The sequence below is a fragment of the Zygotorulaspora mrakii genome, chromosome 5 (assembly GCF_013402915.1).
Source record: "Zygotorulaspora mrakii chromosome 5, complete sequence".
NCBI classification, from domain to species: Eukaryota; Fungi; Ascomycota; class Saccharomycetes; order Saccharomycetales; family Saccharomycetaceae; genus Zygotorulaspora; species Zygotorulaspora mrakii.
This window is the reverse complement of record NC_050723.1, coordinates 692651-715063: the sequence shown is the minus strand read 5'-3', so window position 1 is coordinate 715063 and position 22413 is coordinate 692651. Positions and strand designations below refer to the sequence as shown.

The following is a 22413-nucleotide window of genomic DNA, read 5'->3' as shown; positions in this document are numbered from 1 at the left end:
CAATATCGAAAACAACTGATCATAAACATCTTGTGAAGACATCTGGATGTGCTATTGCGTGCAATAACAATAAAACTATATCAGGCACGTGACTTGATTATCATTGCCGCGTTTCTCCTGTCATAGATTTCAGTAACAACATAAAGGTACATCTAAAAAGCGATGAACTGTGAACCAAAGACCAAGAGTTTGAAGCACAACTTCCGTAATTAAAGATTTAGTCCTTTTTTTAAGAGATTGAGTGATGATATTCGGTTTAGGAAAATTATTCTATGTTATTCTGCTGCTGATTAATTCCGTAGCAGTGCTGAGTGAAGAAAGATTTTTGATTAGAAGTATGTTATATCGAATGGGACTTGATCCTTTTTTTGCGCCTCTATCCCTGTAACCCTCAGATCATACTTTATACTAACATTGCCATGAACACGTCTTCGTGTGACTCTATTTTTGACAGTCGGCCTTGGCAGAAGTTCTGATGCGCCAGTATTTGGTCAAGAAGAAAATTCTACAAAATCAAAAGTTGTGCAGTTGATTGGCGCTGTACAGACTTTATTAAGGAGTATGTTATTTTTCGCTACATTGCAATCTCATTGCATTGGATAATTCAAAATTCTTTACTAACACTGCTCTCACAGTCCCCTTGATTGGCATTAATATATTGGTAATTGTCTATGAGCTTTTACTTGGTTGAAACTACCATCATGTGCATATAGAAATATAAATCGCACAACCAAAAAGGGAGAAGATTAAGTATATTTATGTAATATAATGCAATAGGTTGAATACTTTTGATATCATTGAAACTAGTTCAAAAAAATCGAACGACAGGTATAGTTTAATCAAAAAATGTACTTTAACTTACATATGAGAAATAAAAATATTTGGACGCAACCGGAATCGAACCGATGACCTCTTCCTTGCAAGGGAAGCGCGCTACCAACTGCGCCATGTGCCCATTTTTTCTTATTGAAAATAGAACTTAGAGATGGTATAAGTCAGAGATAAATTACCTCTACAATCTCACTACCTTCTTGATAGCAACAGCCTTTGTTGAAATATAAATCGAGATTGTAAGATATATTAAAGAGATGACTTATAAGAATCAGAAAGAGACAATTGGTCTGTAAAACAAAATAAACGAAGTCAGATGAAACCCTAACAGAATGTCAATCGATAATGGAAAGATATCGGATGATAATCTATCACGAGACGTTTACAACTCAGGAGTCTGACTACGAAGGAGTCTATGGCATGGAACATGAAATAACAGTTGTACTGTGGATTCTATGGGACTAGAAATGGTGTGATGACGATGAAAATTCTTCCCTCGTCGTCCTCTCTTATGGTTCAATAGGCGCGAAGTATTAGGTATAAATACTGACGTATTTTCCAGATATTAATCCAAGTTCAATTAGTTTTATCTCAATTCATGATATAGAAAATCAAGGAATTATATATCTCTATAATTGAATATCATAGTATCATCATCAATGTCAAACCAAGTTACTATCGACAACGCCGAAGAAAACATTCTTTCTAAATAGCCTTGGTGGAGCTGTACGAAGAGATATGATAATCTACTAGCGTGATATGTGCTTTCCAAGCAGTAAACTCTTCGATCACATCTCTGTACTTCCTGTCACATGATCTAGGTATTATATGCCCTTTAAAGCCAAATGCATAAGAAAACTTTTCATGAAATGAACCAAGAATATAATCTGAAATATTAAGTCTATATCGCTGTCCCACACAGTCACATACGGCTATGTCATTGCGTTTAATCACACAAGTTGTTCTTAGGAATGTTTCCGGTGTCCAGAGACTTGCAAAGGTCTCAAGGTCAATTGGCAGCACTAGCTACACCCCAAAAATTATGATGTCCGCCAGTCAATCCAGGTTATTGTCCTCATGTGCGAGCGTAAGAAACCAACAAACTGATAACGTGAGCGCTATTTTAAAGTCTGAGATCAAGGTTGAGTCAGACACTGCAACCGAGACCTCTGTCCAATCATTCCAACCCTTTTTGGATAAATTTGGGTTTTCTATCGTTGACACAAACGGCAGAAACTTGGCTCAAATAGTGAAGAAAACCGATGATGAAACAGTTCATGTTTTTTTTGACGTAGCGCAGGTGGCCAATTTGCCCTACGATAGTGCAGTAACTGAAACTGCTACTTCCGCAGATGGCGAAGCTGTTAATGAGGATGACTACGATTCTCTCTCGGATAACTTCGCTAATGTCAATTCTGTCGTTGTTAGACATTCTGATAATTCTGCGGTATCTTTTGAACTGTTAATGAACCTGCAAGAAGGCTCCTTTTATATAGACAGTGTCACACCTTTTGAATCTGCAGAAAAAGCTTTGAGCGAATCTGCAGAGGCCGAAGTGCAGCGTGAACTCGTCTATCATGGTCCTCCATTCTCTAACTTAGATGAAGAACTTCAGGAAGCCTTGGAATCTTATTTGTCAAGCAGAGGCGTCAATGAAGAGCTCTCCTCTTTTATTGCTGCCTTTTCTGAGTTTAAGGAAAATGATGAATACATCAAATGGTTGAAGAGCATGAAGACCTTCTTTAGCTAAGTGACGCATGCACGCCTCTAGCACTTTCTTTCGACTCTAATATGACATCTTGTACATAGTTTTGTTTTCTTTCATTCTTTAAAGTGATTTTTTATTCATTTGATTTTCTATTTATTTACAGGCACTTAAAAATTTCTGTATTGAGCATTTGTTTTGCTTCACTTATTGACGGCAATTCACTTGATAGTAATTTCTGAGCCAGTTGCTTCAATGACCATTCCAGGTTTTCAACCCCCTTCACATCCCGTTGTTTCCTTTCTATCATTTCAATATGTTCGACAAGTCTATCTTTCATCCTCAAAGTAAGTCTTCTGAGTAAAAAGATATCTCTGAGCGGACCAGGAGAAGTGGAATCAAGCTCTTCCACATTAGGTAGCTCTAATCGGCTTGCAAAATTTTTTAGTAATCGTACTACTTCAAGTTCAACAAATCTTTGGTCTTCAAGAAACTTCCCCTTTCGGGAACCAATTGAAAATTCCCCGTATGAAAGAGATTTCGCAAAGTCGTCAATCATAGATTTGACTCTCACATCACTTATATTGTTGTGTACATTTACTTTTTTCCAGATGCCTAACAGAAACTTCCAGGACTGAAAGGGTTGGATTTTCTCTTTGAAATCTTTAGCATAGATGCCCTCTTGCTCTTTGATAAAAGTTTGACATGAGCTGAGTAAATTCTCAACTTTAGCCACATCCGCACTCACATACTTCTTTGAGGCCTGCTTTAACATTGCCCTGTAAACTAATACTAAACTATGTTTCGTGCTGATGAGTTTACCATTCGATTCCATTTCATTGAACACTTCCATACACTTTTCCCCGCATGATGTTGGATAGTTTCTAATTAAGAGATCCATATAATTAAAATATGCCCCTAAATCTAACAGGCCAGGTTTGTTGTCTCTCAAATTTCTGAAGAAATTGATACCGATTTTATACTCTTCACACTCAAGACAGTTTTCTAAGAATAACCCTATGACGTTTGGACTAATCTTGAATTTTCGATCAATATCCCAGTGAGTGAGTGGAAATATAACCAAATCCGCGGGCACAGCGGGAAGTTGCTTCTCATCAACATCAAGCTCGAAGTATGTGTGTAATGCATTCAAAGTAACCTTCTTCAATTCCTTGTCTTCTAATCTTGAACTAATGGATTTACAGTACTCGAATACTAATTGCGAATCAAAACATTTCACAGGTATTTTTTCCATAAATCCACTTATGATCTCTTTAAATAATCTACTGGATTGAACTCTACAACAAGCGCGAATCATCCAGAGGAAAGTAATTGCGTCTCGGTGGATGTTGTCTATTTTCCTCTCAAATAATTCGAAAACACATGTCACATCTGTACAGTTTGAAAGTGCTCCCAGAGCAGCATTGAATTCAATTTGTGTGAGCTCACCTTTTTCGACTTGGCTATCGACTATCCTCAGCACCATCTCACCACTAGCCCTCGAGATGAGCTGCTTCTGCTGGGCGAGGCCGTTAAATAATATTGTTTGAGTATATTCATTGGGTGGTATTCCCCATTTTTTCCTCCAGTTATACAACCGGACAGCAGACTGGGGAAATTTCAATTCCAATAAGTAGTACTCCATGATTGCATTCATAGCGGCAGCGCCTTTCTTCTTAGCAAGACGTGCCAGAAAAACCGCTTTCTCTACTTGCCTACGTCTCAGGAATTTCTTCACATCGTCCGCTATTAGCCGCGAGTCTCTAAGCTGTTCTCCGTTTATGCCAAGTATCGTGTATAACATCTTTCTATCTTTCACCAAAGTCAAGTATTTGGTATCCGACTCACTTGACGGTCCGATTGACCCGTTTTTCAAAACGTCTTCTGAAATATCGTACCTCGTCTTAAGAACGTGTTCAGCCTGCTGCCTAGAGTATGCCTTCTTCCTCGCATTTTTCAATTCTAAATTTTTCTTTGCCTTTATTCTAGTTAGCTCTTTTGAAGTCTTATGGAGAATAGCACTCGATTTTTCAAACCGCTTAAGCTTTTCCTTGACTTGTGACCCGCTGCATGGTGCTAATAAGTGAAATAGCCTATACAATTTTCCTGGTTGAAGCCTTAACATGTTCTGGAGCTTGAAATCGTTTTGCTGTTACTCCTTTCCTATTGTCTGTCATGTCGATGGGCCTGGGTATGACATTTTTTTCAATTGACATGTAACCGGGGACTTTATAAAAATATGCATTGTATCTCTACAAACTACAGATTCTTTAAAAGTGAGTGGGACATAGCTAGGGAGCTCGGGACACATTTAAGTGCTCAGAAATATGCTCAAACATTTTCATGGTGCCACATATATAGAAAGAGTACATCATTTAATATTGAATGAGAATTCGCCGCAAGATAGCAAGCAGCAATGTGCCACTGACGCCGTGAGTTACTTACAGGACATAGGGTTCACGAAGTCTCCCTACTGGGATATATTGGTTTCCACAAGTGGCATGCACAATGTGAAAGAATGTGAAGAACAAGCAGTAGGTGAAGCATTAGCAATCCAAAAGGCTATAGCTCATAAGTATACTGAAGCAATAAGCACTTTAGAAGCACTAAACGTTTCTCCCCTGAAATACTATGAATATTTAGAAAAAATTGTGCGGCTTTTGGTACTTGCAAAAAACTATAAAGGTCTGGAGGAGCTTGACTATCGTCTCAATGCCTTGCCAGCAAATTATGATAGCATGAGACCGGAAGAAATACAAGCCCTCCGGAGACTCAAATTAATCATATGCAGTAGTTTCTATTTGAGAGGAGGCTACTTTAGTTGTTGCAAGAGTTTTTTCAAGCTATTGGATAGCGACGCAGACGTTTTAAGAATACTATCAGAGGAGCAGCCTGATCCGTTTATCACTAACGGTGAGGTAATACTGATGATTACAATCTCGACAATTTTGGCAATACCCTTTGATAACTATGATGATTTTCTTCATCTTCAACATCTAGAAGAACACAAACAGATTTTCTCAAGATTGATAGACTGCCTTAAGCTTTTGATCAATACGAGCTTCGGCCGATTTCTCGATCTGTGGAATGAAGAATTCGATAAACAATGTAAACAAAGTATGTTTCTTTCTCAAAGGTGGTCTTCAGCTAAGTATATGATGAGGTGCAAAATCTATTTCTTTTATTTAAGGATATCAAACAAGGTCGAAATCAGTTATTTATCGCGCACCCTTCATATTGAGGTGGAGCTTATCGAAAGGGAAATAGAACATTTAATTAAATCAGCACATCTCAACTTTGAACTGAATGGAGATCTTGTTACTTATAGTCCAAAGCACTATCTCCAAGATGTGGCACCAAGACTTAAAAAGAATCAAGAACTATTAGAGAAGAAACTGGAGGTACGGCGCCTTAGAAATCAACAACTTAAAGATGTGGTGCAGGAAATGATTGTAAAAAATAATGAGCAACGGGTAGAGAAAGATTCAACGACTAATGAAAGTCTGATTTACCATGCTTCTAGGTATCGAAGCTCCACGGACAATATGGATCTCGATGAAATTAATGATATCAGTGACCCTGAAAGTGGGACATTTGAAATTGGAAACTAGAAAAGATTGTCACGGGCATTAAAAAATCCTATTTACATGAAAGATGCAACGCCTTACCCTTTGTACTTTTGATTTATCTTCAGTCCGAACTTGTGTCTTACTTCTTTCGAAAATGTCTCATGGGAAGTTGAATTTCTGCTTTATAATTTCTATCTGAAGGATTGAACATAAAGTCATGAAAGTGGAGAAATGACGTCCTTTTCTATCTTTTGCATAACACCGTGTTCCATAATGTGTTCAAGATCAGCAATCTCCTTAGCAGCCTCAATAGTTAAGTTTGTATAGCTGTCGATGCCCACTGCAATATCGTCCTCGATCCTTATACCTATGTTGTGGAAGTGACTTGGATAATTCTGATCATCAGGAACATAAACTCCAGGTTCCACAGTTATAACTTGTCCTTCCTCTATAGGCTTTGTTTTTGAGACTTCAGGAACATCGTGAACATCTAGTCCCAAGTGATGACCTATATAATGGGGATACAGCTTGTTAACATCCCATTTTTGAATGTCGTTGAATCCAACATTTCTTAACTCGATTTTCATGAAGTCGACACTTTTTTCATGTATGTCATGAATAGAGTACCCTTTCGAGGCCTTGAATAGCTCCATGCACTCTTTTTGAACATTTAAAACAGCTTCATAAAGGTCTCTTTGCGGGTTTGTGAACTGCCCATTGACTGGCCAAGTACGAGAAATATCGGTACAGTAGCCTCCTATAGAGCCCGAAGCGTCTACAAGAACCATCTCGTCATCATACATCACATCATCATTTCTTGTATAGTGAATGCATAGCGCGTTTGAGCCTGTTGCCACGACAGGAACATAGGCAGATCTATCACAACCCGCTGATATAAAATTATATTCCAGAAAGGCTTGCAAAGTTCTTTCGTTTTTAAATCTTGTGGCGTATGCTTGATTGTAAGCTCTACCAGATATTTGCCCTGCTCTTCTCATTACACGCAACTCAGCTGGCGATTTTATCTTCCTCAGGTCTGCTATAACCTTATTCAGATTTCTTACCTTCTTCATTGTGCCTGCATCTTTAATAACATCGTAGACTGTTTGATGCCCATTAGCTGTAGTGTGGTAGGAGAAAAATGAGCTGAAGAGCCCAGGGTTGCTTACGGTGGTTTTGTCTTTTGGGGCATCAAAGTAGAGGATATCATTTCTCCTGATGATCTTCGCTATATACAAGGACAGAACTGATAGATCCGCTGCCTCATCGGCATTAAATATTTCTTTAACACCATCAATACCGGTTCTTGTACCTTCCCATTGCTCAGCAAACGAGTCCTTTGGCGGCACAATCATATGGAAGACAATGTCATTTAAATCATCCGTTGGTTTCTCCAGCAACATGACGGAATCTGGCTCGTTCCAGCCGCTCAAATAGTACATATTATTATTCTGTTGAAATGGATAAAATACTGCACCAGATGCATACTTGATCTGGCTGCCAGCTAGAATAGCGCAACTTTTTGAGGGCATTCTTCTAGCCAGGTTAACTCGCCTTTGGTAGTATTCTTTAGCAGATATGCCAGGAGTAAGTTCTCCTGGTTTCAGCAAATTGGGTCTAGTCTCAAAGAGGGCCTGTCCAGCTTCTATTGGTGTTCGAATTCTGTTGATGAGCTTATACTTGGAAGTCGCTGCGCTGAAAAAACGTCTGTAAAAACATCTTTGTCTTCCAGATAAGCCTTGAATACTTCTTAGCATTTCGGAAGACATATCAATCTCTTGAACTCTTTGTGAGCAGATATGTTGCAAGTCATATTCCTTTTCAGGATTGCAAACTTATATGAACATTTTCTCTTCCGAGGTCCGAAAAGCGTCAGTAAACTATTCTTAGCGGCAAAAAATAACATAAATAAAATCACGACGGAAAACCTACATCTATAGAGGTACATCGAAATTAGCAAAATATACGAAATTTAGTTAGCTAGCTGTAAATCACACAAGCAAATTTGTAAACATATGTTAAGCCCTGCACTCTATGTCCCTCTTTTCTATATCTCTTATTGTTTTGGTCCTCAGTTACCAAACACTTCTCAGTGATTTTTTTGATACACTAATTTTCCTTATTTTCTTGGCGTTTCCTTTTTCTGATTTATTTGTGTCTGTTTCCGAAGATATTGACTCCTGCTCAGACTTCAAGTATTGATGTAAATCATTATTTTTACGTTTTCGTGCTTGTTTGTTCAATTCAAAGTTGTTTGTGTCTCCAATTTGTAATGACTCAAAATTGTAAGAAGATGGTTTAGGGACAATTAAGAGATCTCTTAGGTCTCTGATTTGCTTGAACCAATCTTCGATCTGCTGCTTGGATTCACCAACCACATCAGTGAAACAAGAGTGCATTCCGTATGAATTATACCTGAAGCACAATGGATACACCTTATCCTTTTCCAAGAGTACTTGATTCGCTGCGATAACTCCAGATATGTCAATTTGTACAGAAGTTGAAAAACGAATAGACTGGCTATTAGTTTGCTGTTGAGCTTCACCTTCGATGGATAACACATTATCATGAAACAATACTGACAGACAAAAGGCAATTCTTTCTTCCGTTTCTTCATCCAGTTTGAATTGCAAGCCAAATAGCTGTTTTACCAGCAATGTAACTGAATCAGGAATCGAGCGTGAGCGTCCTATGAGACGATATATTTTTCGCAACATAATAAGATCTTTGAATGCATTACTTTCAGTATCAAGTGCAGAACCACAAACACAAGTCATACACCTTTCTATTGCCGAACCTCTTGAATTTCCATAACATATCCCATGCACCTTCTTTCTGCAAGTTTTACAAGTTTTGAATGTTGTAGATTCAGCTGGACAATCTACAGCACATTCACAAGTGCCGTCACTGATACTTTTGTTGACTACCGCCTGTGTAGGTTGAATATTTGGGTGGGATGACTTTAGGATATGACCAAGGATACTTGTTGTTTGGCTAGCAACGTAATCTTGAGAGAAATTCCGTTCAGGCCGGATATCATCTACTAGATCAAAGGGATCTATGGGGACTGAATTCGAATTCCCCTCACAATTTAACTCGGGATCACAATCTGCCGCGGACAAAACCTTAAGGGAAAGTTGATGATGATCAGTATTTAGAGTACCCACCGAAGTTGCATTAGTATCTGCATTCAGCGGAACTTTAACAGTAGCCTGCTTCTCAAAAGTCGCATCCTTGAACAGATGAGGTTGGTAATCCGGTGGTGCGCTATCGTTAAACATCAATCTCAGCGTTAAATATTTCCTTTGTGGTAGCGGCTCTAAAGACTGCGTAATTATGATAAACCGACGCATCAACTGCTGCGCCATTTTCCGGGAATCTAACAAAGATACAGAAGATGCGCTCTCATCCCCCTTCGTTTGAGTACCTACCTGCATTCTGAAATTATCCTCATCATCATAATCGAATGAGAAGATGTAATTCTCCAGTAGATCTGTTGGATCATTTTCATCAAGGAAAATCCCCAAGCTCAGAGCTCTCAGATACTTCAGTTTAATGGACTGAAAAACCCCCTTCTCCAGCCAATTCAGCAGTAAATCTATCTCGCTCGATTTACCACGAACCAGAGTTTTGATCTTTATGGAATTACCGGAAACGCCGTCTTGTTTCTTGTAATCCTTTTCCACCTTTTCGGGTACAAACCGTTGATCCACAAAGCTATCATCTGGAAATAATCCTCTTAAAAATGCCAAACATCCAAATGACATTGTTAGCATTGTTTGAATTAATTTCTGCGATTGTTCAACTGTTATCCTAGTCTTTGAGCTCGTTTTAGAGACAGCCTTACTGCAAGTAGCAGTCATTTGACCAGTAGACATCCTGAAGGTATTCTGTAGCCTTCTTTGAACCTATCCTAAAAGTAACTACAATATGGGAACTTTGTTCTATATAGCTTTTATTATAGCCGCCCAGATCATTTGTTTACCACAGCAGGGTAACCATAAACCCACAAGACACTCCCCCCGGATCGCTTTATCTAAGGGATCATTTATCATGCGGCGGTACACGAAGAAGTTGTAGTTGTACAGAGCTGCATCCCATACTCACCTGATAAGACTTTAAGTACTCGCAAAATAATTCTAGTTTGGTGATTGTTCAAATCAGTTAGTCTGGCAAATATCTTTGCTTCTGCTTCTTTTGCAGCTATCCAGCATGGAAGATTCCAACAATTCATTAAGTTCGAAGGATGTTTCGTCCACCATTTCGCTCTATGAGCCTTCAACAAGTGTTTATCTAGCAGATAATGCATCAACGCAGGCGGTTTACGACATGGATCCGGAAGAAAGTATCTCTAGGCCATTATCTAGGGGATCAGTAACCTCAGGTGTATCGATGATGGCTACAAAGGACGGTGTTGACGGTGAAAAGGTCAAAAGGTTGGGTATTCCCCAGTACTCGTTAAACTTGCTGAATTCTATGGCACATAATCAATACAAAAAAATGCACCATCTGGGTACTCACGGATATTCGTCTCCGTGGAAAAATCAGCAAGATTCAGTGTCATTGTCTTCGCTACAAATGAAAAGTACGCCCTACTTGAATACGCCTAATGGACCACCCATGACCTTACGGGAAAAGATGCACTGGTTAAGTAGCGATATCAACCCTGACATGGAGGATAACATCAATGACCATTCCGATTTTGAGTCGGCACCAGACTCGTTGTCAGCCACTCCCAGTGATGCACAGAACGCAGGCGGATATACTACGAAACGAAAATTTCAGAATGCGATGCAAGATGGTAATCCACCGAACTTTTTCCAAACTGCCAGTCATAGAAGTGCAAATGGAAGCGACATTGAGAGTAACGTCAGCACTGTTGGCGATGAGGCTTCGTTCTCAAGGAACATTCAAAATTTATCTCCTCCAATTAGTGTAGCTGAGGGCAAAAGAGAATGAATACTCTCATCATCTGTTTAACCCATCTCCTGAATCACCTTCACTAGTGGCGATAACTCAAAAGGAATTCAGGTAGGGTCAAAACATCAAAGAAAAATACCTTAATACTTTTTGTCTTCGTACATATTGTTTACCGAAGAAAAACACAAGCCATTGAGTGACGACAAGGGACCAAAAGGCTGGCTATACATTGTTTATCTGTTGGCTCACTGACTAATTTTTCACGATGCAGACAAGAAGCACTTGACCCTTGTATAAAAACATATGTACAAGAAAACTCTAATCTAATCTACTTTACTAAGCCTAAGTGAGGCGTTCTGCAAGAGAATGTCAAAGATATTTGTCCTCAGCTTCATCAACTTGCAGAGATGTTGAGTATATAGAACTCTTGCCGGCGATAAGTTAAAGCGAAAACAATTGTTAGAAATTGTGTTTCACTTACCCCAAGAAGGTTTAAATGGATCTCATTCACTTGTAAAAATGTTTCAAGGAATCTATAGTCCGCATCTAACCTGCGCAAAATACTAAAACCAAGGCAATTTGCAAGTTGAGGGACCCAGCATGCTTATATAAGTCTGTAAGCGCAAAAGCTTGAAAGCAAATGTCATTTGTGTAAGTTGTGTATCTTCAACACATAGGGATCTGTAGGATTGTTATGTGGGTTTGCATCGATGCTGCAGGACAAATTGTGAATCAAGTATGAAAAGATCATCAGATGATTAGTGGGCTATCGTTTGGCCAGTTCTAGATGACTTAATCGATAAACTAAGGAATGTCTATTGAGATTTTTTTTTGAATGTGCATTTGTTTTATCGGTTTTTTTGATAGCGCCGAAAGACGTCTTCCAACAATTGAAAAAGAATAAGGTTCAAGAATATGCCAAAATCAACCAAAGAGGGCACAATTGTGTAAGATGCTCAGATCAACTAATTTAGGGTGCTTGAAGAGCCCAAAGTCTTACAGAGCTGTCCTCAAGGTTACTGTAGGTCCCGTAAAGCACCTCACTCCTGCTAGAAAAATAAGTGGGAATCCAACAGAAAGCTTCACCAGGTTGTCAGACGAGAATGATCCTCAAAGAGATGCCTTTTTCAAATATTCATGGGGTTCATGGTTAACTAATGATAAGCAAGAAAAAGAGAAAAGAATAACGAAATTCTCTATTGAGGGTTTGACAGATGTGTTAAATGACCTTCATTCGCAAGCCAAGGAATTAGCTAAAACGGCACAAAAGCATCAAGTACTGCCACCTTCATATAACAGAAATTTGACAGTTTCGTTGCCCCATAATTCTACATTGGAACATTTAGGTACAGTGAATCCTAATGAACGAGTCAAGATCGTTAGTATGGCAAGTATTCACGAAGGAAAACATCATAGAATTTATAAAGTTGATACCAACCTCGACAAATCGTTTGTTCTGAGAATACCGTATTCATTAGACAATGAAAACTCAATTTCTTACAGACTGAAGAGTGAAGTTGCTACAATGGATTTTGCCGATTTGAAATTGGGCATCAAAGTTCCAAAAATCTTTTGTTATGGTGTCAACAAATTGAACCCCGTAAGACAGCCCTTTATGCTACAGGAGTACATCGATGGTGATTTATTGATGAGAGAGTGGAGTCCTTTGGTCGAAAACGACACTAATGGTAAACCGCATGAATCTTTACAAAAAGTCCTCGGTCATTTATCTGACTTTCAAAGCAAGTTAGCTTCTTTGGAATTAAATAATTTTGGCTCCCTATATTTTGCTAAAGACAATGAAAAGTCAACAGATGCACCATATGAGGGAGAAACTAACCCTGATTTGCAAGGAAGATGGTCCATTGGACCAACAACCGAAAGGTGTTTTTGGAGAAGGAAATCCGCTTTGAAATTTGATGAATTGCTGAAATTTTTAGGTCCTTGGAGCATTTCGTCTCCGTTGGATATTGTCAAAAATATCGGATTAGTAGAGGCGGAGAATGCAAAGGCAAGACTCGCGTTGAAACAAGCAGGTTCATCTCCGGAAGCTGTCAAGGAAGATTTGTTAAAAGAACAGACCACTTCTTTTGAAAACCTGGCTAAGCTTTCTCCTCATATGTTCGACATTAACACGACTACTATACCAAATATGAAAGAGCTCTTGAAGCCAAGATTGAGACATCCAGACATTGATCCTATGAACGTCATTATATCTAAAAACGATGATAAAACTCCATACTTATTGGACTTTGAAGGCACTTCCATCAAGCCTTTCATTCTGCAAAACTCTCCCCAATTTGTGGCATATGACGGGCCAAAAGTGTATAATGTAAAGGAGGACGTCCCAGATTATGAAAAACTTTCTGATGCCGACAAGGCACAATACGATTTCATGTACAAACGTACACGTAATCAACATTTATGGGAGGCGGCACTCAATGAAAGATTACCAAAACTGATTTCAGCTGTCGCACCCCCTGTCAAGTTGTTGAGAAGCCCGTACATTTCCTCAATTGAAAGAAAAACAGATGAAGAGTACTTACTGATTGATGAAGCGCTTCTTCAACTCAAAGAAGTTTGGGATATATTCGCAAAAAATGGCCTTGTCAAGAGTGCTAAATTCCCTTTGGAAATTTCCGAAGAACAAATTGAGAAACATACGAAGGATTTGAATGCATTCCATGAGAGATTGATCTCTACTCCATTTGCAGCTACACGTGGTTGGGTTCCACAGGACATGTTTGACAATCTGGTAAAAGCAGGACTTCTCATCAAGGACAAAAATGGTGATCACATTATCAGTACTGACAAGGCTACTTAATAAGCCAGCTTCTTTTTTCAAGATACATATACATTCGTACATATATGCAATGGTTTCTTCACCAGCCCTCTTTTCACCGCACAGTGTAGCGTGTTGCAATGCTATTTCAGCAGGGAATTTACGCTGCGCCGTAGCGTTGGCAGTACACGGTGCCATACAAACTAATCTCTCAAAGATACAATTTCTAATTATAGCTCTAACAGCTCACTCCGATGCATATTCTGCTGCTCATGGCGACAAGACAACATTTAGGATAGCTTAAGCAGGTCCTTGAGATATTTTCTATCTGGACTCCGTTTACTGATCTGATCACAGCTCAAGATGGTAAACTGACAAGCTATATGTTCGAAAACATTTTACAGAGATACTGCTAAGCCGACGACCAAAAACTTCAGATACTACTGTATCGAACGGAAATGAACAGAGTGGTGTCGCAGAAATAGAAACTAGAATTGAATCTTTTCAACCCATTACTGAACCAGATCTTCAGGTATTTCACGTGCCGATTAGGGAAGACGAAATCAGCGAGATGGAAAACGTTGCAGTTCCCATCATGTTTCAGATTCTATAACACTAAAAGTAGGGAATTACGATGAATTCAGAGCTGTACTGTGCAATCGGAATGCGCGTTCTTCAGTTTTGTGACCGATTCAAGTCCCTGTGCCTCTCTAGTAAGAAAAAGCGCAAAGATCTAAGATACTCCCTAAATCCATGCTTGCCATGACAGGCGTTCTTGGGAAAGGGAACTTCCAGAACAACCCCTAAAGGCGAAAGATATCTACAGAGATGCCAGACTTCCGTTTCAATCCGAGACTCAGGTGACGCCGTTATCTCAATGCCAAAGTATCTGTGCGATCCTCGATGAGACGGAGCCCGCAGCGAACATCTGTATGATTCTTGATGCTTCGGCAAGCCCTGAGACGACGCCTGTCTTTCCTATGCCCATGACTCCTTGAGCTTATGCCAGAAGTCAGTATCGTCTCGGATGAGTACAGCTGTGTAGATGCGTCTTATGATTCGGAGTTATGATGCCTGCTGCTGGCCGAAAGCCTCTCCATGCCCCTGTCCCTAGCTCATCAACACATCCCTTAACGCTCGTATAAGTAAGCAACTATCATTTCTCTATTGCTCACCTTTGCATGACTTGAAACTATTCACCATAGTAAGGGATTCCTCCACGTGAAAATTTTCACTTTATAGTTGTAAAATGCCACAGTTTAATTTTTTTTTTCTTGAAAAGTAGCGTTCGTTGATCATGTATTTTTATATTGACAATTTATTGTCACACTTTCGTTGACTCAACAATTGTGTTGCGTCAGCTTATAAAAGAAACTCTGCAATTCACAACAATTTGAATTAAAAAATTCTTTTATACAACACCGAGAGGAGAGCAAGCAAGGAAAACAAAAGATACTCGTCAAAACAATCAATTGGACAATATGTCTGGAGTTAATATTAACAACCTGCAAAACACTTTCCAACGTGCTATGAATCTGTCAGGCTCACCAGGTGCTGTTTCCACTTCGCCTACTCAATCCTTTATGGATGCTTTGCCTCGTCGCATGAGTACTTCCAAACACATCAAGACATTGAAACCGTTTTCTACTGGTGACATGAAAATTCTTTTACTGGAAAATGTGAATGAAACAGCCATCAGTATTTTCAAGGAGCAAGGCTACCAAGTTGAATTCTACAAAGCCGCCCTGCCTGAAGAAGAGTTGATTGAAAAAATTAAAGATGTCCACGCCATCGGTATTAGATCAAAGACAAAATTAAGTGCAAAAATTCTAGAGCACGCCAACAATCTTGTGGTAATCGGATGTTTCTGCATTGGAACAAATCAAGTCGATCTTACGTACGCTACTCAACACGGTATTGCCGTTTTCAATTCCCCTTTCTCAAACTCGAGATCTGTTGCGGAATTGGTTATTGCTGAAATTATCAGTTTAGCCAGACAGTTAGGTGATAGATCCATTGAGCTTCATACTGGTACTTGGAATAAGGTTTCTCACAAGTGTTGGGAAGTAAGAGGTAAAACTTTGGGTATCATTGGTTATGGTCACATCGGTTCTCAATTGTCCGTTCTAGCAGAAGCAATGGGTCTTCACGTCTTATATTACGACACCGTAACAATTATGGCCTTGGGTACTGCTAAACAAGTTCCAACTCTGGATGAATTACTAAATAAGTCGGATTTTGTTACTTGTCACGTTCCTGCTACCCCAGAAACCAAGAACATGTTATCCGCACCACAATTCGCAGCCATGAAAGATGGTGCTTACGTTATCAACGCTTCCAGAGGTACAGTTATTGATATCCCAGCTTTGGTCGCAGCTTGCAAATGTGGTAAGATCGCTGGTGCCGCTCTTGATGTTTACCCTAACGAGCCAGGTAAAAATGGTGAAGGTGTCTTCAACAACGAATTGAACAGCTGGACTTCTGAATTTGTCTCGTTGCCTAACATCATTTTAACTCCTCACATTGGTGGTTCCACCGAGGAGGCTCAAAGCTCTATTGGTGTAGAAGTCGCCACTTCATTAACCAAATACATTAACGAAGGAAACTCCGTCGGATCTGTGAACTTCCCTGAGGTCTCTTTAAGATCTTTGGATTACGATCAAGAGAATACTGTCCGTGTACTATACATCCATCACAATGTTCCTGGTGTGTTGAAAACGGTCAACAACATCCTTTCGAACCATAATATCGAAAAGCAATTTTCTGACTCGAATGGCGACATTGCTTATCTAATGGCTGACATTTCAAGTGTTGATCAAAGCGACATCAAAGATATCTACACGCAATTGAACCAAACAGAATCCAAAATCTCCATCAGATTGCTTTATTAATCGCCAAGATTACTCTTGTTGCAAATAGAACTCCCAGATATAAAGACTCCAGTGTTTACTACGTATATAGATTCAAGTTATACAACTGAATGCTACATGAAATTCATCAAATGCTCATTCAGCGTTGTAATTGGTATTACTTCTATTCATGCATTTTAATCTGCTGTTCGGGTAATCGCTATTTCCTGGTTATCGCATAGAACGGCAGCTTTCACAATTTGGGTCTGTTCAAGTCTCGGTGGCAAACAGGCAGGAAAGGTGAAAGGGTATAAGGTTAAATCTATAAAACACTTGGACACTCCTGCTTTCACTTCTAGTGTGGCAGCAAGCAGTGATTTTTACCACTGGTATTTTGAAAGAATACTTGGTGCAATTGGCGTAGAAACTTCCCGAGTCTAGATTGAATTTGGTGAGAAATGTCAACAGCAACAGCTGCACCTTTATTGGCGCTTCTCAAAGAAAATGACGATAATGTTAAATCGTATGCGCTTCAATCGATCAATGGTGTTGTTGATGAACTGTGGTCAGAAATCTCTAACGGTATCACAGAAATTGAAGCGCTCTATGATGATGGCACATCCCCGGATCGTTTGATGGCGGCCCTTATTGCTTCTAAAATTTACTACAATTTAGCAGAGTATGAGTCCGCTGTGAAATTTGCGCTACTAGCAGAGGATAGATTCGATATTGATGAAAAATCGCAATACGTGGAAACCATCGTGTCCCACAGTATTGAGATGTATATCAAGAAATCAACAGAAGCCTACGAATCTAACAATAGCTCACAGAGGGGAGAGGTAGACCCCAAACTGAAGAATATATTTGAAAGGATGATAAAAAAATGTGTTGTTGCAACTGAGTACAAATTGGCTTTAGGTATTGCTCTTGAAGCATATAGACTTGATTTGGTCAATGACATATTGGAATCCAGAATAGCTAATGATACTGAATCAAATGCCATTAAATTAATCAATTATGTCCTCACTGCAACGACAACAGTTATAATTCACAGCAGATTCAGAGAAACAATTCTAAAGTCTTTATTCGAAATGTTGACATCCATGAAGTCTCCGGATTATTTTACAATTTCCAAAGTTGTTGTAAATTTAAATGATGCTAAATTGGCAGTTCAACTGTTCGAAAAGTTGAACACACATGATAACCTCGAAATTTCTTATCAGATAGCATTCGATCTGGTATCAGCAGGCTCTCAAGAATTGTTAGATGGTCTAGTATCAGACTTGACAGCTAAGAACTATGATGTAAAACTGCTAGAAATACTATCTGGTCTACCGTCATGTGACTTTTACAATACGTTCTTATTGAATAATAAGAATATTGATACTGGCCTTTTGAATAAATCAAAATCTTCACTGGATGGTAAGTTTTCACTTTTCCACACAGCGGTTAGTGTTTCTAATGGGTTTATGCATGCAGGAACAACTGATAATACTTTCATAAGAACAAACTTAACATGGTTAGGAAAAGCTCAAAATTGGGCTAAGTTTACTGCTACGGCTTCTTTAGGTGTCATTCATAGAGGTAATCTTTCAGACGGTAAAAAAGTCATGGCACCGTACCTTCCAGGTAGCCGGTCCACATCTCGTTATATCAAGGGTGGATCTTTATATGGATTGGGTTTAATTTATGCGGGCTTTGGCAGAGATATTACAGACTACTTACAATCACACATTGTTGAAAATAGCGCTGCTACTGGAGATGAAGACGTCGATGTATTATTACATGGTGCTTGTCTTGGTGTAGGTCTTGCTGCAATGGGTTCGGCTAGCTCTGATATCTACGAATGCTTGAAAGAAGTTTTGTACAATGATTCCGCTGTCTCAGGCGAAGCTGCGGCAATGGGTATGGGTCTAACCATGCTGGGCACTGGTAACGATTCTGCAACGCACGATATGTTTACCTACGCTAATGAAACTAAGCACGGTAATATTACTCGTGGGTTGGCTATAGGTTTGGCTTTGGTCAATTACGGGCGCCAGGATTTAGCTGACATGTTGATTTCTGACATGTTAGCAAATGATGATAAATTATTACGTTATGGTGGTGCCTTTACCATAGCATTAGCGTACGTTGGTACAGGAAATAACAAAGCTGTGAAGAAGTTGTTACATATCGCTGTTTCAGATTCGAATGATGATGTTAGAAGAGCTGCAGTTATTGCTCTAGGGTTTGTTTTGATTCGTGATTATACTACGGTTCCTAGAATCGTTGAACTCTTATCCAAGTCTCACAATGCCCATGTTCGTTGTGGTACAGCCTTCGCTTTAGGTATTGCATGTGCTGGTAAAGCTTTACCCTCAGCCATTGAAGTCTTGGAACCATTAACTAAAGATCCTGTTGATTTTGTTCGTCAAGCCGCCATGATTGCATTAGCTATGACATTGATTCAACAAACGGAGAAGCTCAATTCAAAAGTAAAAGAGGTGAATCAAAACTTTTTGAATGTTGTTACGAACAAACATCAAGAAGGTCTAGCGAAATTTGGTGCATGCATTGCTCAAGGTATTATGAATGCTGGTGGTCGTAACGTCACCATTCATTTGGGAAATCCAGATATGGGGACCCTAGATACTAAGGCAATCGTCGGTTTAGCGATGTTCTCACAGTTTTGGTACTGGTTTCCATTAGCGCACTTTTTATCGCTTTCTTTCACGCCTACAACGGTTATAGGAGTTCGTGGATCTGATTTGAACATCCCAAAATTCGAACTAAATTGTCCTGCTAAAGACATTTTCGGATATCCAAAGATGTATGAAGAAGCTGCCGATAAAGAAGTCGAGAAGGTAGCTACTGCTGTTTTGTCAACAACGGCAAGGGCAAAAGCTAGAGGTAAGAAATCTAAGAAAGAGAAAGATTCTTCAGTATCGGAAAAATCCAAGACGTTAGCTGAGCCACAAGCAGTTGACCAGGACTCTGGAAAAGAGAAAGAAGATGATGAAAACAAGTCAAAATATGTGGCAAAATCTTTCAAGGTGAAGAACATGTCTAGGGTATTGCCACAGCAAGCAAGGTATCTTTCTTTCAATAAAGATGATAGGTTTACTCCTATTCGTAAATACAAAGGTACCATGGGTGTTATAATTTTATCGGATAAGAAGCCAACAGAACCCATCGAAATAATCGAAACCGTGAGACAAAGCAAAGAAATAAGTGCACCATTACCAACTCCATTTATAGTGAAGGATGTGCTAGATTACGAAGAACTATAAATACGTATAAAATAGTCATGTCATTTAATTTTTTTACATAATCCAAGGTTGAAAAGAAGTGAAAAAAGAGGAAATATTGACGCAATTGTTTTCTTGACATTGCCGATAAATGATAATTATCATTTTAGGATCAAGTTATGCTTGCTCTCCTTCATTACTTAAATCTATTAAGTGCTTCATCCACGAAATCTTTATGATCTTCGGCTAAATCTCCGTCCCTAATCTTGTTGTTTCTTTGACGAGCTGCTTTTTCTTTCTCTAACAGTTTTTCTACCCTTTGCTTCCTTTCATCAATGACGTTATTAGTCTTCTTTCTCAAAAAGGCACGTAGGCCTGAATTCTTTCCTTTCACTTCAGCTTTAATTTGAGGAGTATCTTTGTTCTGAGCTTTCTGTTCCATAGATTGCCTCGTAATTTCAGCAAGGTCCTTAGCAGAAAGTCTTTTATCGGAAGAGTTTTGCTCAACCGTCCCTATAGTATTTGGGTCCAAAACAATGGAATCTGCAGGCAACTTGTTGAGTAAGGACCTAACCTCCTGTTCTTGCCTTTGTTTTGTTGTCTCAAATGGATTAATCTCTAAAGCGTCGTAATTGGCCTCACCTGCACCAGGTATAATTAAATTCGTTATACCGCTATTGTGACCTACACCTAAGAGATCTTCGAAAGGCACGAACTGCATGTTGTTAATTCTATTACCAGGTAGCAACTGTGACATGTATTGCGTGTTTCTTGCTTTACCGCCCATGGACCCGAAGCAAGGCTTGGAGCTTGTCCCAGCCGTCAAAGCATCCTTCCAGATATTTATGTGAGGGCCACGAGAAATGGCAACTAAGCCTGTGTCAGATATAATGACATTAGATGCAGGCGATGGAAGGTTCTCAATGGTTTGCAGTTCCCTAAAATTTCTGATATCCCAAATCTTCAACGACTTATCATTACTTGTGGTAGCCATATAATGCCCACTTCTATCAACGGCCACACTGGTGATTGGACCTCTTGCTGATAGTAATTTAACCAACGGTTGATGCATTGAAGGCGACCATAAAGTTACCGTACCGTTGCTATGACCCAAATGCATAACAGCATTCCACGGATTCTGGGCCATCGCTGTGGTTGGCCCCAATTTTGTCCTCAATTCAGAAACTAATTGACCAGTAGAAACATCTTGGTATTTCAGCCAGCCTGTTTCACCAGCCGTTGCCAATAGATAATGATATGGAAGAAATTGCAAATGCCTTGCTTCTATGTGCTGCTTCAAACGATGGAGTTCAACACCCTCGTGATCATATATGAAAGTGTATCTTTTCTGAGCTACAGCAAAGTACTGTTCGTTTTGTAGATATGTTGCGGCATGACATGTTTCATTAACATTTAGCTCTCCTCGCAGCTCGCCCTTCCTCCAATCCATTGATGCTATATGACCTTTACGTCCACTAATCAATAAATGTGTACCATTTCTAGAATACTGCATATAATAAGGACCGAACTCCTTCAAAGAAAGATCCAATGCCTTGTTTACCGTAGACACATCCACGCTATCTTTGATATCCTTCTGACTGACTTTGAAAGTTTTTTCCATCTCATCTTCAGCCTCTAAATACCCTGCCGTTTGAGGTAACAAATAATGTGTTGCTGCTGCGGAGGATACCGCATCCTCATATTGATCGTCAATTCTTTGTAACTTGGCTCTCAACTTTTTATTCTTAGTTTTCTTTAAAGATGATTTGCTGACATTGTTTCCTTCTCTTTCGAACCGGGGGCTCACTTCCTTTCTACCATGATCGCTACGCATCTCTGAAGCTTCAACCATTCTGCTCACTGATCTCAAATGTTATCAAAACTGTCGCTATAGATTTTGGGCTCTTCTCAGCAATTGATAGTTTCCGCGATGAGCTAAGAATCAAAGTAAAATTTTTTTTCATAATAAGAAACACGGAAAAATGAAGTCATATTGAAACTACTTCAAAAGTGGAAGAGACTGAATAAGATGACCATGGCGAGAAGATTCTGGTTTTTTTTTATGGACAATGCAAGATTCTCTGTACCTACATTTTTCACAGAGAGAAGCTATCCGTTGTTAAGATTCGTGTCTTCCATGGTTGAATAGACTTCGCTTAGGTTATGGACGTCAACAAGAGAGCTGTGCTTATATTAATATATCAGTCACGCCTCGACTCTTCTCAGAGTACTCTGACGAGATTCAGCATGTTTTCAACAGAACTTCGAAATGTATTCATTACCTGCATCAATATGGGGTCAATGAAACTTCTTGTATAAAAGAACAGTGTAAGTTCTCTATGCAGTCTGTGTTTAAAATAATAGGGCACCTTGCAAATATTAAACTGTAGTTCTGCTTGTGTCGCTCTCTTCTTATTGAGTTCTACAACTTACTCCTTTGGTTTATAGCAAGTAAAAAAACGCTAATAGAGTAATCAACAAACTTCGGATAAAATCGATAAATATCAGATAAACACGAGCAATTTAC

General features: G+C 39.2%; 11 protein-coding genes and 1 non-coding gene across 12 annotated transcripts; 7 read left to right on the top strand and 5 right to left on the bottom strand.

The window, feature by feature from the left end:
• Positions 1 to 244: 244 nt before the first annotated feature.
• YOS1 (Yos1p) lies at positions 245 to 691 on the top strand (the record flags this gene model as incomplete). The annotated part of the gene is made up of 3 exons (XM_037289085.1): positions 245 to 335; positions 455 to 559; positions 636 to 691. 3 exons carry the CDS (start codon positions 245 to 247, stop codon positions 689 to 691), a joined length of 252 nt encoding a protein of 83 aa, XP_037144980.1.
• Positions 692 to 882: 191 nt separating this feature from the next.
• Positions 883 to 955, bottom strand: HG535_0Etrna7A. Its single transcript has one exon. It is a non-coding gene; the product is annotated as a tRNA-Ala (tRNA).
• Positions 956 to 1765: 810 nt separating this feature from the next.
• MAM33 (Mam33p) lies at positions 1766 to 2581 on the top strand (the record flags this gene model as incomplete). Its single annotated transcript, XM_037289084.1, has 1 exon — positions 1766 to 2581. One exon carries the CDS (start codon positions 1766 to 1768, stop codon positions 2579 to 2581), a length of 816 nt encoding a protein of 271 aa, XP_037144979.1.
• A 115-nt stretch (positions 2582 to 2696) lies between these two features.
• MRX1 (Mrx1p) lies at positions 2697 to 4661 on the bottom strand (the record flags this gene model as incomplete). Its single annotated transcript, XM_037289083.1, has 1 exon — positions 2697 to 4661. The coding sequence occupies one exon, from the start codon at positions 4659 to 4661 to the stop codon at positions 2697 to 2699; it is 1965 nt and encodes a 654-aa protein (XP_037144978.1).
• Positions 4662 to 4863: 202 nt separating this feature from the next.
• On the top strand, positions 4864 to 6147 carry PCI8 (Pci8p; the record flags this gene model as incomplete). The annotated part of the gene is made up of 1 exon (XM_037289082.1): positions 4864 to 6147. One exon carries the CDS (start codon positions 4864 to 4866, stop codon positions 6145 to 6147), a length of 1284 nt encoding a protein of 427 aa, XP_037144977.1.
• Positions 6148 to 6320: 173 nt separating this feature from the next.
• Positions 6321 to 7874, bottom strand: ICP55 (aminopeptidase; the record flags this gene model as incomplete). Its single annotated transcript, XM_037289081.1, has 1 exon — positions 6321 to 7874. The coding sequence occupies one exon, from the start codon at positions 7872 to 7874 to the stop codon at positions 6321 to 6323; it is 1554 nt and encodes a 517-aa protein (XP_037144976.1).
• A 306-nt stretch (positions 7875 to 8180) lies between these two features.
• Positions 8181 to 9983, bottom strand: HOP1 (Hop1p; the record flags this gene model as incomplete). The annotated part of the gene is made up of 1 exon (XM_037289080.1): positions 8181 to 9983. One exon carries the CDS (start codon positions 9981 to 9983, stop codon positions 8181 to 8183), a length of 1803 nt encoding a protein of 600 aa, XP_037144975.1.
• A 334-nt stretch (positions 9984 to 10317) lies between these two features.
• HG535_0E03310 (uncharacterized protein) lies at positions 10318 to 11064 on the top strand (the record flags this gene model as incomplete). The annotated part of the gene is made up of 1 exon (XM_037289079.1): positions 10318 to 11064. The coding sequence occupies one exon, from the start codon at positions 10318 to 10320 to the stop codon at positions 11062 to 11064; it is 747 nt and encodes a 248-aa protein (XP_037144974.1).
• Positions 11065 to 11977: 913 nt separating this feature from the next.
• On the top strand, positions 11978 to 13849 carry AIM9 (Aim9p; the record flags this gene model as incomplete). Its single annotated transcript, XM_037289078.1, has 1 exon — positions 11978 to 13849. The coding sequence occupies one exon, from the start codon at positions 11978 to 11980 to the stop codon at positions 13847 to 13849; it is 1872 nt and encodes a 623-aa protein (XP_037144973.1).
• A 1439-nt stretch (positions 13850 to 15288) lies between these two features.
• On the top strand, positions 15289 to 16698 carry HG535_0E03290 (uncharacterized protein; the record flags this gene model as incomplete). Its single annotated transcript, XM_037289077.1, has 1 exon — positions 15289 to 16698. The coding sequence occupies one exon, from the start codon at positions 15289 to 15291 to the stop codon at positions 16696 to 16698; it is 1410 nt and encodes a 469-aa protein (XP_037144972.1).
• A 416-nt stretch (positions 16699 to 17114) lies between these two features.
• Positions 17115 to 19928, top strand: RPN2 (proteasome regulatory particle base subunit RPN2; the record flags this gene model as incomplete). Its single annotated transcript, XM_037289076.1, has 1 exon — positions 17115 to 19928. The coding sequence occupies one exon, from the start codon at positions 17115 to 17117 to the stop codon at positions 19926 to 19928; it is 2814 nt and encodes a 937-aa protein (XP_037144971.1).
• Positions 19929 to 20082: 154 nt separating this feature from the next.
• Positions 20083 to 21738, bottom strand: UTP7 (Utp7p; the record flags this gene model as incomplete). Its single annotated transcript, XM_037289075.1, has 1 exon — positions 20083 to 21738. One exon carries the CDS (start codon positions 21736 to 21738, stop codon positions 20083 to 20085), a length of 1656 nt encoding a protein of 551 aa, XP_037144970.1.
• Between the last annotated feature and the right edge of the window lie 675 nt (positions 21739 to 22413).